This window comes from Pseudophryne corroboree, chromosome 6 (assembly GCF_028390025.1).
Source record: "Pseudophryne corroboree isolate aPseCor3 chromosome 6, aPseCor3.hap2, whole genome shotgun sequence".
Taxonomy (NCBI): domain Eukaryota; kingdom Metazoa; phylum Chordata; class Amphibia; order Anura; family Myobatrachidae; genus Pseudophryne; species Pseudophryne corroboree.
In genome coordinates, this window is record NC_086449.1 from 530723944 (window position 1) to 530740338 (window position 16395).

Below are 16395 nucleotides of genomic sequence, written 5' to 3' on the forward strand. Positions count from 1 at the left end.
TTATCTCAAACTATAAGTGCATTTTTCTTGTTTTGCTCATTTGTTTATCTATTCTGTAATGGGCGCTGCAGATCCCTTGTGGCACCATATGAATAAAGGATAATTATACCATTACCAGACTTCTACTTAGAATACAATAACTTTCACAATCACTGATATTGCAGATGTTTACTCTGCTTTTAATGTTATCTAATCCAAAGCATAAAGGAGCATAGGGGTCAATTCAATTCAACGTAAATTGAATAGCGCCGGGAGTCAGCTCCCGGAGCTATTCAATTCAGCGTGATGTTATTGAGGATTTCTTCTTGCACCCGTCCAGTAGTGCGAGCAGAAATCCAACAAAACTCATGACGTGATGCTGTTTCCTGCCTTTAGGACGCCACACACAGCATCGCGCCTAGCACTTAAGTCAGAGAATGCCGGCTCTCACAACTGATCACCATGTTTAAGGCGCGAGAACCGTCATTCTCCGACTTAACATCACACAGAATTTAATAGCTCCGGGAGCTATTCAATTCGCGTTGAATTGAATTGACCCCACTGATTGATGACCAGCAGTACTCCAATAAATCCCTTTGATTAGATGGGGGAAATTCAAGTAGCGGCCTTGGTTGTGAGGGACTTTTTCTGTGGCACCTCTTAAGTACAACATCTCTGATTTTTCCTAGCACCCAATAGAGATGAATAGGAAAATCTGTGATCCTGAGGTTCTGTAATAAGCAGTATTATACACATCCGCACGTTGTTGCCAATTAAATTGCCCTATATGTGTCCATATTATTATGCATTATTATTCATAATGTTTCTTATATATTGTGTTCTCAAATAGTAGCTCACACTTGCTTTTCCCATTCATGTCCATTTTGTACAGCTCACTGTTTTGTTACACTTTTTTTTATATTTGCTGGTTTATTAGTAATTAAATATTTTGGTCATTGCAGCATTTAAACTATAAAACAGTGAATCTTTTAAATGGTACACTTGGTTAGTAATCTTTTTTTATTCTGTCACTTTAATGCAACAATGTTGACTGGACACATAATAAGCTGCCTCAGGAGTTATTGGTAGCCAAAATAGTATAAACACCTTTTGTAGGCTGAAGAGTCTTGACTCCTGTATTAAAGCATTTTCTGCAAATACTACAGACTTACATTACAAACTACACTATATAGTCGGTATTATAAATTTAGAGATCTCTATATAGTATAAAGTCTTCACAGTCTATCAAACAAAGATTGCACACATGCAGTATATTCTGGTATATTATCTAGTGTATTTTATTGTTTTTAACTTCTATGCTGCTGATCCTTCCAAGGTCCCTGATTTACTTATTAGGGGGTATTTATGAATGCATGGAGCTTCTGTCATTTTTCAAACACAGCCTGTAAAATGACAGAAGCTGTTTGGTTAGTGCTTTATAACCCTCCACGCTAAGTTTAAATGATGCCAGAAAGTGGTTTGAGTGACTAAACTACTACTAGTCATTTATCTATGTCCACCCAAGTTCTTATCTAAAGTCTTAACAAGCACCCTGTGTGTTCTCTGTATTCACTGGCTACCTATGAATTCATGAGGCACACATCCCAAGAATTGCGGTAGAGCAACATCACAGATTTTTCTATGGACCTCTAAGGCCCTTAAGGAAAAATCTGTGATGTCTGTGACCGCCAAGTGTCACCAGAATTATCGGAAAGCCGGCACCTTGCAGCTTTCGTCGCTAGTTTAATTGCTTCCATTGACTGTTAGTTTATTGTTATACTCTAAAGCCCTGTCTCACAAATTGGCCAGAGAGGGCCTTGAAATAAAATATTTATTTTTTAATTTGGGTATTTGATATATGTATATTTTTGTAAGGTATACTGAAAATGTAATTGCACATTAATAATGACCTATTAATCATTTTATTTATTTGCAGGTAAAAATGTGCATGCTAAAAGCTGCAGAGCAGGTGCCACCAAGCTGACCACAGAATTTGAAGGTACAAGATGGATAAATGTAGGCATGTGGGCCGATTGCGGCTTGCTCAGGACCATTCAATACTGAACCCTCAAAAGTGGCACTGTGTAGACTGTAACACTACAGAATCTGTGTGGGCCTGCCTGAGCTGTGCACATGTGGCATGTGGTCGGTACATTGAAGAACATGCACTTCGACACTTTCAGGAAAGTAACCATCCTATGGCACTGGAGGTGAATGAACTGTACGTTTTCTGTTACCTCTGTGATGATTATGTTCTCAATGACAATGCCACTGGTGACCTTAAACTTTTACGCAGCACATTGAGTGCAATTAAAAGTCAAAACTATGACTGCACAACGCGTAGTGGCCGGACATTGCGATCAATGGTAGCTGTTGATGATGCATATTCTTCTCCTCAAGGTACAAAGGCACTTCTTCAAAATGAAGACCTCACGTTTACTGCTCTTTGGCATCGGAGACATGCTTTGTTAGGGAAAGTATTTAGATCATGGTTTTCTCTGACTCCCAAATGTAAACAAAGGTTAGAAGAAGAACGGCTCAAGGAGGTGACAAAACAAAAGAGGGAGGAAGCCAGGAAGAGACGTCAGATGCTAAAGCACAAGTTAAAAGAAGAGATGGAAAGCAATCCCCCAAGAAAGAGTTCCCGCTTGCAACAGCAATTGCAAACGCCGCCCAAGACGGTATCTCCAACATTGCAGAAAATGCACCAAAAAGCTTCTCCCACCACAAAACAAGAACAATCAGGACCTACCTCGGAGAAAGCATGTAAGACAAAGTTAGGTGATTCTCCAATAAAAAGGAAACCCACTGTGACCCCTGGGGTGACAGGACTAAGGAACCTGGGGAACACTTGTTATATGAACTCTATTCTTCAAATATTGAGTCATTTGCACGTTTTCCGGGAGTGTTTCTTACAGCTTGATCTCAATGAAACTCAGGAGTTATTAGCAGTTGCAGCCAATGGAAAGCCAAGATCGCAATGCCAGATACCTCCTCCTTCACATTACTCAAACACAAGAATAAAGCACACTAAAGTGGAAAGGTATTTGGTAAAGCGCCAAAATTCCTCATCTGGTCTAAGTGGCGGGGCGTCAAACAGTAGAAACATGGAACTCATTCAGCCTAAACCTAGCTCAGCACATATCTCCTTATGTCATGAGTTGCATACACTCTTCCAAGTTATGTGGTCTGGTAAGTGGGCGCTCGTCTCCCCCTTTGCCATGCTTCACTCAGTCTGGAGGCTGATCCCAGCCTTTCGTGGGTATGCACAGCAAGATGCTCAGGAATTTCTATGTGAACTTTTGGATAAAGTACAACAAGAACTGGAGACATCTGGGACCAGGTACCCAACCCTGATTCCCAGCTCTCAGAGGAAACTCATCAAACAAGTCCTGAATGTGGTCAATAATATTTTTCATGGACAGCTCCTCAGTCAGGTATGTTGATTAGTTGCAGCATGTAATTAGCAGATTCAGCCTGAGACTATTGCATTGATTTACGTTGGCTTAAGTAAGCTAAATTTTGTTGTGATTTTAGATTTTCACAAAAATGTGGTTATTGCACTGACAGATTATTCAAATATGCCAAATCTCACTTATAGATAATACTATTTGTGACTTTGTGCTCATGTCACAAAGCAGAGGCTTAAATGAATGTATCACAGTATGGATAAATGGGGTTTACAGGTTATCTGTTGTTCTTGGTTCACCAGATCCTTGTCTGTCATCACTATCTGTTATGTGAGCTCATGTTGTTCTTCCCTCATTAGTGGCATCTTTTTAATGTGTCGAGACATGTCATTAAACAGTTGCGTGAATCGTGTAGAGCGGTGGATAACATTGTGTGTTTAGGTAATCCCAAAGAGGATAAATTTGTGGGATTAATAAATTAATATGATGTTTAATTCTATGCTGTGTAAACCAAGGTTGGTTTATACAGCATAGAATTAAGCATCGTATTAATGTATTAATCCCACTATGGCTGGGTATACTAGTCACTTCAGGCTTCCAGACTGTAAAAGCTATACTGTGTATGTATATGTCTGGCTCATGTGTTTGTACCGTTGTTGGCCTTACATACAGAACTCTGTGCCATACACTGCTAGCAGGCATGGATTTTTTTAACCTTTCTAATTCATAAAAAAGCTCAGAGGAGCTTTTTCTTTGGTACACAGTGGTCAGTGGAAAGAAACCTTTTCACAGGCAGCGAAGCATAAAATCGAATCCTACCAAGGGCACGCTGAATTGAATGCAAGTGTTGTGAACAGAGTACTAGCAATCTCTCCTCGCCTGCGTGTCGTTGTTATTGAAGCCATTCTGGAGGGATTTTTCATCCTTGCTTTGTGTGTCTCATTTAAATTTTTAATCTTGAAACCAGGCCATAGTTTCCTAGGCTAGTTTGACGTTCAAAAAGCACTTAACGAAGTATATTCTTGTAAACCTTGGGCTGGCCATTTATACCACTTTAGTGTATTTATCTTGAACACTGGAATTTGTGTATGGAAGAGTAAATATAGCCTTTTATATAATTTGCTTGATCTGCTTTGCGCTTAATTCTTAGTATAGGCAGAACCTATTGTAATTCTTCTAATCCAGTTATTTTCTTTGCTCCACTGCTGTGTATTTGCCTGTATGTTTGTGTCATGTTGTTACTGTTATACATGGTGTGCTCTGTTAAAAAGTTGTGTTTACTCCCCCCCCCACACCCCACACACACACACCGCTTAATCCTAACCCTCCTGCTAGTGCCCAACCCTAACTGTGACCCCAGTACTTGCCATCGCGACGCCGCTGCTGGTATTCTGACAGTCGGGATGGTGGCTGCCGGGATATTAACTACATCCCTCTCCTGCATGACTCTGTTAACGTGTTTCATTTCTTGATGATGAAAGGTTAGTGATATATTCAAAAATCAAAAGAAACTCTTACATTTGGCTAGAGCAATGTTGTGCAACATGCAGCATGGGGAAGGGAAAGTGCTGTGCATTCTACAACACCTGCTCTCCCTCCTTCCTCTGTGAGTTCTTGTGGGGCAAATAACTGGGTTTAGACCTTGTGAGGACTTTTCAGTGGCATGTTGGGAGAAAATAGGAAAAGTTGTATGTAGGTGACTTTTGGATTTGAGGGAATTTTGTGGCAAAGAAGGGTTGACTGTCTGGTGCTGGGAGGGACATTTCTGAATGAGTCATGTGAGCATGTCAAGATTATTTTAGACTGTTTTTCATTCTGCAATTTAAGGTTAATACTGTATGCTAGCCCTTTTTGAAGGTTTAGGGTCACACATGCCACCCTTGAATTATAACTGGTTGCCCATTGATTGTCTAGAGCTGGAATGCAGTTAAAATGCCAGCTGTCGGGATCCCGGGGTTTAGGATACCGATGGCCGGAAGCCTGACAGCCGTCATTTTACCGACGCCTGGAATCCTGACCACCCGCCCCATTTTCCCACTCGGTTGGTGAGTACATGCCACCAACCGAGTGGGAATAGAACCTGTGGCGAGCAAAGCTCGCCACTGTGCCCGAAGCGCGGCAGAGAGACCGTGAGGGGACTCGCTGCCGGGATTCTGGAATATGAGATACTGCTGTCGCTATACTGACAGCTGGCATCCCGTCTACTGGTATTTCATACTGGACTCCTAGAGCTCACATATGGTTTTTCATGCATTTCAGTCATGCAAACAAAATAATTGCTGATTACATTTTGGTTTTGAATATTATTTTGTCACTTGCAAACTTGGTTGCTAGGACGGGCCTTTTGACTGCCCATTTTAATGTTGTGCATGTGATTTGATGCAGAACTTAGGAACTTCTTTTATGAACATTGAGACACTATCAGCTCAGCTTGCAGTGACATTTACAAACTATTAGAATTATGTTGTTTCTTTCAATGAAGAATTTTCCCACTGTTCATGGACAGTGGAGTTTAAAGTGTTCCCTCTTATGTTTTTATGTCATGGTTAAACTTCATGGTTGCTAAAGACTAGTGGTTAGTTTACTCCAGGGGTAGGCAGCCTGTTGCACTCCAGTGTCTGTGGAACTACACATCCCAGCATGACCTGCCACAGTTTTGCTGCTGTATCATGCTAAAACTGTGTCAGAGCATGCTGAGATGTGTAGTTCCACAGCAGCTGGAGTGCCACAGGTTTCCAACCCCTGGTATACTTAGAGGTGCTGCATAAATGAAGTGAGCATTCCCATGAAATGGCCTGCCCTGTCTTCTCCCTGTCTCCTACGCACCTGTTCGTTTGGCACCTCGCCCTAGTTTGTCACAGTCTTCCAAGTTGTGTACGTTGTCTGATTTATCGCCCAATGAGCCCTTTCCTATGTGTGTATTCTTCCATTCATTCATTTATTCCTTCCTCCTTGCGTTTAGGAAAAGTATATTGTGTTTAATCCCTGTGCTATATACTGTCCCACCATCTGCAGTGGAGACCAGCTATGAATCACCAGACCATGCCATCTTTAGGGCACCTAATTGGTTCCTAGCATTTATCCCTTACAGACATAGAGCCTGATTCTGAGTCGAACTGTGCACAGATGCAAACGGTGAGCTTTTGTATACAGTTTGTGCACAGATGCGAATTTCTGCACTTTGTGTATGTCTGTCCTATTCTGAGTTGTACGGAGCTTGGTTGGATCTGTCTTTGCGTGGAATTGGGCAATTAAGGGAGGCAACCATGTGAAGGCACGGAACATCCCTGTGGAAGTGTTGCGGGTGTATATTTAAAGCGTTAAGCAGTTCTGAATTGTGCATATTTGGAAGGGAAGACTCTCTCTGACAGATCTCTTGCAGCTTGTATGTGGCTAGTGCAGATACTAATGACTGTTGCTGCGGCTGGCGTCAAATCAAGGGTTGGCACAGGTTTCCACTCGCAGACACAAATACCCCCGCCACCAAAGTCTTACAGATTCTTGCATAAGCAGCTTCCTGCAACTATAGCCACTTTGCGTGCAACTAGAAATCATCTCCATGGCGCTCAGGTGTGTGCACCACTATTACTACATCCTCAGCTGGAAACTGATGTTCTGTGACTTGGTAGTAATGTAATTGCACAGCACTGAATATTTGTCTGTAGATTCCAGACCTCCATGCTTACATTGGGAGGGCGAGATCATTTTCGGATAAATCTGTTGTAATTCTTATTGTGAAGTCCAGGCTAGAATGTTAGCTTTATTGTGAGGCCACAGACTATTATAGTGTGTTTTACTATATTGGACTGTGTATAATATTCTCAATAGTTGCTATGCTTAAGATCTAATTCATTTTTCAAGCAATTATTTGCTGTTCGGTGTAAGGTAGAACTCTTTCCTGACTTTCTCAGTGGCCTGCAAATGTTTATTTCTACAATTGCTGACTTCACTACATTTATGCAGGCATCTAGCATAGACCAGCTATTATAACTCTTAATATTTTGCTGAATCCCATTTGCAAACCTTCTGTCATATCTTTGCACATATACAGTATGCTTCTATGTGATTCACCATGACACATACCACACCCACAAGGAGGAGTGCATGCAGCCCACATGTGGAATTAAACCTGCTTCAGTTTACCAGTCATTAGGAGATTTAAGGGTGTATATTACAGAAGAAAGGACAGTGAACTGTTTACCTGCTTATCTCCATGGAACTGTTTCTAATTTCATGAGACTAGGCGAGGAAAATTGCCTCATTTGCATAGACATTAACTCTGCATTCTAGTCCTTGTTTCTTTGAATATATAATTAGGTCATTTTGTGCTGATTTGCATATTGTTTGCTACTGTTGTATAAGAAAGGGTGAAATTAGCCCCTGTATTTTAGACAGGATTTCTTAACCATTTCAGTTTCCTGACTTGACAGAAACATGATTGCTATGTGATGGGTCAGACTCATCAGAATGGCTTTTTAGAACTCTGCAGGCAGGCGGCATTATTTCCACTATTTCAGAGACAGGGAAAAGTTGTAGACAGTTGTCCACGCCGCCATCATCTTTTGATTGGGTTGCCAGGAACGGCATTCTGGGACATTAAAAAGGCCACAGGCCCATAAATCACTGGTCTCCCAGATGACTTCTGGTACAGTATCTGTTAAAATTTATAGTAAGTAGGGTGTTATACGGTCGGATTCAGCTGCCGACGGAGACAAATGTCCCCCTTTGCAGTGTTCTAGCCCTGTGCCCGGGCCCCATTAAGATCTTGGCAGCCATGGGTATTATATCATTGTAACAAAAAGCCCCAAAAATACCTTTAACTGCTCTCCTGTTATTTTGTTTTTTTAATTGTTATTTTTTCTTTGAAAAGTGTATGTGGTAAAAAAAAACATACCAACCCCCCCCCCCAGAAAACATCAAATCAAAATAATGTAACCTAGCGAGAATGTCAAAAGGCACAAGCAAATGACAAGTGTAACCAGAACAGGCATGACAGAGAACATGCATAAAGAGCATACACCAAGCTTGTAGACAGCAAGAATGACAACGAAGTATAACAGAGGAGTTCTAATAAGGAGGTAATCATATGTAAAATAACATGGGGACATCGAATAAACGGAGGGTGGATAGACCATTACAAGTCAAGACAGGAAGGCTCCTGTAGACAACTGCTAGAGGGCCCAGACCCTGTTCAATCTAAGAGGACATTTTCTCTTGTTATACATAAAGCGTTCATCAGAGATTGTAACAGTGACCAGATCTCAGGGAGCCCAGCCCATCAACCCCTGACTGAGAAAGAAGAGAGGGATCAGCGCAACGTCTGAACAGGGGACCCAGATAAAACAGGGGTGTCCTTCCTCTGCTGTGCACAGAGGGCATGTCTGAGCTACAGATATGTGAAAAACAGTTGGGACGGAAGGCCATACGTAGACGACAGATTAGCAAAGGAGCGTAAGATCCCATTTAAGTACAGACTCTTAATTTTCATGTGTAGGGAAACCCATAGATTTCAGAACTTTCTACGGAATCTATGGGTTAACGTGCATTAACCCATGGCTGAGAAAATGCTGGATAATTGAATAGCTCCAGGTGTGAAACCCCAAACTTAATTCCCCCTGAAGGTATTTTCTGCCCCCCAAAAAGTATCATTTGCATGGGCTGTGCATAGAAAAATCTGTGATATTGATGTTGTAACAAGTGCAAATATGAAAAAGTGACTTCAAGCATGTAATACCCCTTTCACACCGCAGCTTATACCCGGTATTTTGCCGTTTTAACTGGCTTCCTAAACAGGTCAAGCTGCGATGTGAAAGGGTCCCCTTCAATTTACCGTTTTCAAAATACCGGTATTTTGAAACGGTAAAAAAGCAGGGTCCTACCCGTTTCAGTCCCATTTCACTGTGCAGTGTGAAAGGGACTGAAACGGTATTTGCAAGCCCCAGAAGATGATAGGCTGTCTCCATGTGTGATGTCACCAGCCACAACCAGGAAACAGCTTGGAAAACATAGGAGACACATGAGAGAGTGGCTTTATACACGTTTAAATGTGAAAAACACGGGAAAAAATGGCGTGGGGTCCCCCCTCCAAAGCATAACCAGCCTCGGGCTCTTCGAGCTGGTCCTGGTTCTAAAAATGCGGGGAAAAAATTGACAGGGGATCCCCCGTATTTTTAAAACCAGCACCGGGCTCTGCGCCTGGTGCTGGTGCAAAAAATACGGGGGACAAAACGAGTAGGGGTCCCCCGTATTTTTCACACCAGCATCAGGCTCCACTAGCTGGACAGATAATGCCACAGCCGGGGGTCACTTTTATGCCGTGCCCTGCGGCCGTGGCATTAAATATCCAACTAGTCACCCCTGGCCGGGGTACCCTGGGGGAGTGGGGACCCCTTCAATCAAGGGGTCCCCCCCCAGCCACCCAAGGGCCAGGGGTGAAGCCCGAGGCTGTCCCCCCCCCCATCCAATGGGCTGCGGATGGGGGGGCTGATAGCCTTTGTTGTAAATGAAAAGATATTGTTTTTCCCAGTAGTACTACAAGTCCCAGCAAGCCTCCCCCGCAAGCTGGTACTTGGAGAACCACAAGTACCAGCATGCGGGAGAAAAACTGGCCCGCTGGTACCTGGTAGTTCTAATGGAAAAAAATACCCAAATAAAAACAGGACACAGACACCGTCGACAGTAAAACTTTATTACACACTGCCGACACACACATACTTACCTATGTTCACACGCCGACATCGGTCCTCTTCTCCATGTAGAATCCAGGGGTACCTGAAAATAAAAGATCAATATACTCACCTCAGCCATGGTCCAGAGATAAATCCACGGACTTGGCAAAAAAAGAAAACGAACACCCGGACCTGCGGACCGAAAGGGGTCCCATGCTGACACATGAGACCCCTCTCCCCGAATGCCGGGACATCACGTGACTCCTGTCACTGAAGTCCCTTCAGCCAATCAGGAAGCGCTACTTCCGTGGCGCTCACCTGATTGGCTGTGCACTGTCTGAGCTGTCAGACAGCGCATCGCAAAGCCGCTCCATTACTTTCAATGGTGGGAACTTTGCGGCTAGCGGTGGGGTCACCCGCGGTCAGCCGCTGACCGGCGGGTGACCTCACCGCTAGCCGCTAAGTTCCCACCATTGAATATAATGGACGGAGCACAGACAGCGCACAGCCAATCAGGTGAGCGCCACGGAAGTAGCGCTTCCTGATTGGCTTAAGAGACCTTTCTGTGACAGCTGTCACTGACAGGTCTCATTCGTGGAAAGGGGTCTGATGTGTCAGCATGGGACCCCTTTCAGTCCGTGTGGTCGGTTGTCCGGTTTGTTTTTTTCTCCAAGTACGTGGATTTATCTCTGGACCCTGGCTGAGGTGAGTATATTGATCTTTTATTTTCAGGTACCCCTGGATTCTACATGGAGAAGAGGACCGATGTCGGCGTGTGAACATAGGTAAGTATGTGTGTGTCGACGTATGAAATAAAGTTTTACTATCAAGGTGTGTGTGTACTGTTTTTATTTGGGTATTTTTTTTCCAGTAGAACTACAGGTACCAGCGGGCCCGTTTTTCTCCCGCATGCTGGTACTTGTGGTTCTCCAAGTACCAGCTTGCGGGGGAGGCTTGCTGGGACTTGTAGTACTACTGGGAAAAACAATATCTTTTCATTTACAACAAAGGCTATCAGCCCCCCCATCCGCAGCCCATTGGATGGGGGGGGACAGCCTCGGGCTTCACCCCTGGCCCTTGGGTGGCTGGGGGGGGGGACCCCTTGATTGAAGGGGTCCCCACTCCCCCAGGGTACCCCGGCCAGGGGTGACTAGTTGGATATTTAATGCCACGGCCGCAGGGCACGGCATAAAAGTGACCCCCGGCTGTGGCATTATCTGTCCAGCTAGTGGAGCCCGATGCTGGTGTGAAAAATACGGGGGACCCCTACTCGTTTTGTCCCCCGTATTTTTTGCACCAGCACCAGGCGCAGAGCCCGGTGCTGGTTTTAAAAATACGGGGGATCCCCTGTCAATTTTTTCCCCGCATTTTTAGAACCAGGACCAGCTCGAAGAGCCCGAGGCTGGTTATGCTTTGGAGGGGGGACCCCACGCAATTTTTTTCCTGTATTTAACCATTCCATCTAAAAAAAAAAATAATAATTTTAAAAAATATATAAATAATACTTGTGCCTCCAAAAAAGACAAACCAAGTACCTAATCCCATCTAATAAAAATAGATATGCTTCAAGCTGCTGGGTTCCATCGTACGACTATCCAAATTATTAATAATGAATTAATTAGTGATTAATAATAATGTGTGGGCCAGAAAAGTCCATTTATAATGACAACCACTGTTTTCTATGGGTGAAACGGGTTCAGTGTGAAAGGTACCAAAACGGGAATGAAATGGTAATTTACTGGTTACAACATGAGATGTGAAAGGGGTTTAACTGCTCAGACCCGTTTTAAGAACCGTTTCAAATACCATTTCAAAAGCAGGTTTTGCGATGTGAAAGCAGCATAAGGGATACATCCTCAGCAGTGGAGGGGACTTCAAGCATGTAAGTGATACATCCTCAGCAGTGGAGGGGTTAATATAAAAATGTTGCAAATGACTATTACTATTTGAAATAACTGATTTAGAACCACATATGACCGTAAAGCCCCATTTTCAGCATCCGTTACTTCAGTGTAGTAGTGGCAAACTCTTCGCTTATCATAAATTGTTTTTTTTTTCCCAATGTTAATTGTTTATTAGAAAATCCATTATAATTGTGTACGCACAATTGAAGCTGAAACCCATTATTCTGTTCAGTAAAAGCAAGTTGATTGTCTTACCCTGGGTTACAAGCTACATTGGTACTTACAGTATAAAGGTCAATTCTGGGCTCAAAAATTTAAAAACAAAACAGCTTTCTCAAGAAAAATGTTTTTTTTTTCAGTAAAACGGGCAAACTGGATCTAACTACAATAAAAAAAGTGGAAGGCCCAAATGCACAACTACACAAGAGAATGGAAACATCAGGATTAAGGATTCATGGGGGTCGATTCTATTCGGCAACTAATGAATAGCGCCGGGAATTAGCTCCCGACGCTATTCAATTCAGCAACTAATTACCTGCAATTGTCGGGAATTCTTCTCTCATCCCCGGGGGATGAGAGAAAAAACCTGATTAAAGTGCTGCCTCGCGGCCGGCGCGAGGCTGATTCTGTCGGGAATCTGCCTCGCGCCGTAGAGTTAAGTTGGAGAATGCCCGTTCTCCCGACAATTCAGCCTGTATTGTCGGCGAGAACGGGCCATCGCCGACGTAACTAGTTGCTGAATTGAATAGCGTCGGGAGCTAATTCCCGGCGCTATTCATTAGTTGCCGAATAGAATCGACCCCATGGTGCATAGGGATATAGAGCTATAGGGGTATATGCAATTCCGGGCGAATTGCGGCTTTTTTTCGCCCGTTTTTAAATTCGACACAATCGACCGTCGAATCCCGGCCGGCGGGTGCCGGAATTCGACATATTCAATAAAAAACGGATTCGACAGTCCCGCTGTCGAAAATCGAACCAATTGACGGATAAGTGCGTCCTGGATTCGACTTTTCGGACGGCACAAAAATGGTTAAAAAACCCGGAAAAAAATTGCTTGGGGTCCCCCCTCCTAAGCATAACCAGCCTCGGGCTCTTTGAGCCGGTCCTGGTTGTAAAAATACGGGGGGGAAATGGACAGGGGATCCCCCGTATTTTTAGAACCAGCACCGGGCTCTGCGTCCGGTCCTGTTGCAAAAAATAAGAATTTACTTACCGATAATTCTATTTCTCGGAGTCCGTAGTGGATGCTGGGGTTCCTGAAAGGACCATGGGGAATAGCGGCTCCGCAGGAGACAGGGCACAAAAGTAAAGCTTTTCCGATCAGGTGGTGTGCACTGGCTCCTCCCCCTATGACCCTCCTCCAGACTCCAGTTAGGTACTGTGCCCGGACGAGCGTACACAATAAGGGAGGAATTTTGAATCCCGGGTAAGACTCATACCAGCCACACCAATCACACCGTACAACTTGTGATCTAAACCCAGTTAACAGTATGATAACAGCGGAGCCTCTGAAAGACGGCTTCCTACAACAATAACCCGATTTTTGTAACAATAACTATGTACAAGTATTGCAGAATAATCCGCACTTGGGATGGGCGCCCAGCATCCACTACGGACTCCGAGAAATAGAATTATCGGTAAGTAAATTCTTATTTTCTCTATCGTCCTAGTGGATGCTGGGGTTCCTGAAAGGACCATGGGGATTATACCAAAGCTCCCAAACGGGCGGGAGAGTGCGGATGACTCTGCAGCACCGAATGAGAGAACTCCAGGTCCTCTTTTTGCCAGGGTATCAAATTTGTAGAATTTTACAAACGTGTTCTCCCCCGACCACGTAGCTGCTCGGCAGAGTTGTAATGCCGAGACCCCTCGGGCAGCCGCCCAAGATGAGCCCACCTTCCTTGTGGAATGGGCATTTACATATTTTTTGCTGTGGCAAGCCTGCCACAGAATGTGCAAGCTGAATTGTACTACAAATCCAACGAGCAATAGTCTGCTTAGAAGCAGGAGCACCCAGCTTGTTGGGTGCATACAGGATAAACAGCAAGTCAGATTTCCTGACTCCAGCCGACCTGGAAACTATATTTTCAGGGCCCTGACAACATCCAGCAACTTGGAGTCCTCCAAGTCCCTAGTAGCCGCAGGTACCACAATAAGCTGGTTCAGGTGAAACGCTGACACCACCTTAGGGAGAAACTGGGGACGAGTCCACAGCTTTGCTCTGTCCGAATGGACAATCAGATATGGCTTTGTGAGATAAAGCCGCCAATTCTGACACTCGCCTGGCCGAGGCCAGGACCAACAGCATGGTCGCTTTCCATGTGAGATATATCAAATCCACAGATTTGAGTTGTTTAAACCAATGTGATTTTAGGAATCCCAAACTACGTTGAGATCGCCCAGTGCCACTGGAGACATCAAAAGGGGGTTGTATATGCAGTACTCCCTTAACAACTTCTGGACTTCAGGAACTGAAGCCAATTTCTTTCTGGAAGAAAATCGACCGGTCGAAATTTGAACCTTAATGGACCCCAATTTGAGACCCATATACACTCCTGTTTGCAGGAAATGTAGGAATTAACCTAGTTGAAATTCTTCCGTGGAGCCTTCCTGGCCTCACACCATGGAACACATTTTCACCTAAGCAGTGATAATGTTGTGCGGTCACCTCCTTCCTGGCTCTGACCAGGGTAGGGATGACCTCTTCCGGAATGCCTTTTTCCCTTAGGATCCGGCGTTCACCCGTCAACGCGGCTGCGGTAAGTCATGGAACAGACATGATTCTTGCTGAATCAAGATCCTTTCTAGTATCTCTTGAAGTTCCGGGTACCAAGTTCTTCTTGGCCAAACCGGAGCCACGAGTATAGTTCTCACTCCTCTCCTTCCTATCATTCTCCATACACTGGGTATGAAAGGCAGAGGAGGGAACACATACACCGACTGGTACACCCACGGTGTTACCAGAGCGTCCCAGCTATTGCCTGAGGGTCTCTAGACCTGGCGCTTCATGTGGGACGCCATCATAACCACCTTTGGTCTTTCCCAACGGTTTACAAACATGTGGAAACTTCCAGATGAAGTTCCCACTTTTCCGGGTGGAATTCATTCATGCTGAGGAAATCTTCCTAGTTGTCCACTCCCGGAATGAACACTGCTGACAGTGTTATCACATGATTTTTCGCCCAGCGAAGAATCCTTGCTGTCATTGCCCTCCTGCTTCTTGTGCCGCCCCGTCTGTTTACGTGGGCGACTGCCATGATGATGTCCTACTGGATCAGCACCGGTTGACTTTGAAGCAGAGGTCTTCCTAGGCTCAGAGCATCGTAAATTGCCCTTAGCTCCAGTATATTCATGTGGAGAGAAATCTCCAGACTTGACCACACTTCCTTGGAAATTTCTTCCCTGTGTGACTGTTCCCCAGCCTCTCAGACTGGCATCCGTGGTCACCAGAACACAGTCCTGAATGCTGAATGTGCTGCCCTCTAGAAGATGAGCACTCTGCAGCCCCCACAGAAGAGACACCCTTGTCCTTGGAGACAGGGTTATCCGCTGATGCATCTGAAGATGCGATCCGGACCATTCGTCCCGCAAATCCCCCTGAAAAGTTTTTGCGTGAGATCTGCCGAATGGAATCGCTTCGTAAGAAGCCACCATTTTTCCCAGGACTCCTGTGCATTGATGCACTGATACTTGGCCTGGTTTTAGGAGGTTTCTGACTAGGTCGGATAACTCCCTGGCTTTCCCCTCCAGGAGAAATACCTCTTTCTGGACTATGCCCAGAATCATTCCTAGGAACAGCAGACGTATCATCGGAAAACAGCTGCGATTTTTGGAATATTTAGAATCCACTCGTGCTGTCGTAGAACTACTTTAGATAGTTCTTTTCCGACCTCCAACTGTTCTCTGGAAACTTGCCCCTTTCAGGATATCGTCCAAGTAAGGGATAATTAAGATGCCTTTCTTCTTTTAAGAATCATCTTTTCGGCCATTACCTTGGTAAAGGCCCGGGGTGCCGTGGATAATTCAACGGCAGCGTCTGAAACTGATATTGACAGTTCTGTATCACGAACCAGAGGTACCCTTGTTGAGAAGGGCAAATTTGGACATGGAGGTAATCCTTGATGTCCAGGGACACCATATAGTCCCCTTTTTTCCGGTTCTCTATCACTGCTCTGAGTGACTCCATCTTGATTTGAACCTTTTTATGTAAGTGTTCAAAGATTTCAGATTTAGACTATGTCTCACCAAGCCGTCTGGCTTCAGTACCACAATATAGTGTGGAAGACTAATACCCTTTTCCTTGTTGTAGGAGGGGTACTTTGATTATCACCTGCTGGAAATACAGCTTGTGAATTTTTTCCCAATACTGCCTCCCTGTCGGAGGGAACCGTTGGTAAAGCAGGCTTCAGGAACCTGCGAGGAAAAAATGTC

At 44.4% G+C, this 16395-nt stretch overlaps 1 protein-coding gene across 2 annotated transcripts in view; it reads left to right on the forward strand.

The window, feature by feature from the left end:
* USP44 (ubiquitin specific peptidase 44) overlaps window positions 1–16395 on the forward strand; it is a 94380-nt gene that overhangs the window by 1656 nt on the left and 76329 nt on the right. For both annotated transcript variants that reach the window (XM_063927595.1, XM_063927594.1), the window contains exon 2: window positions 1916–3416. In XM_063927595.1, the coding sequence (XP_063783665.1) occupies window positions 1986–3416 (1431 nt within the window). In that variant the 5' untranslated portion in view covers window positions 1916–1985. The remainder of the gene's footprint in view (window positions 1–1915; window positions 3417–16395) is intronic.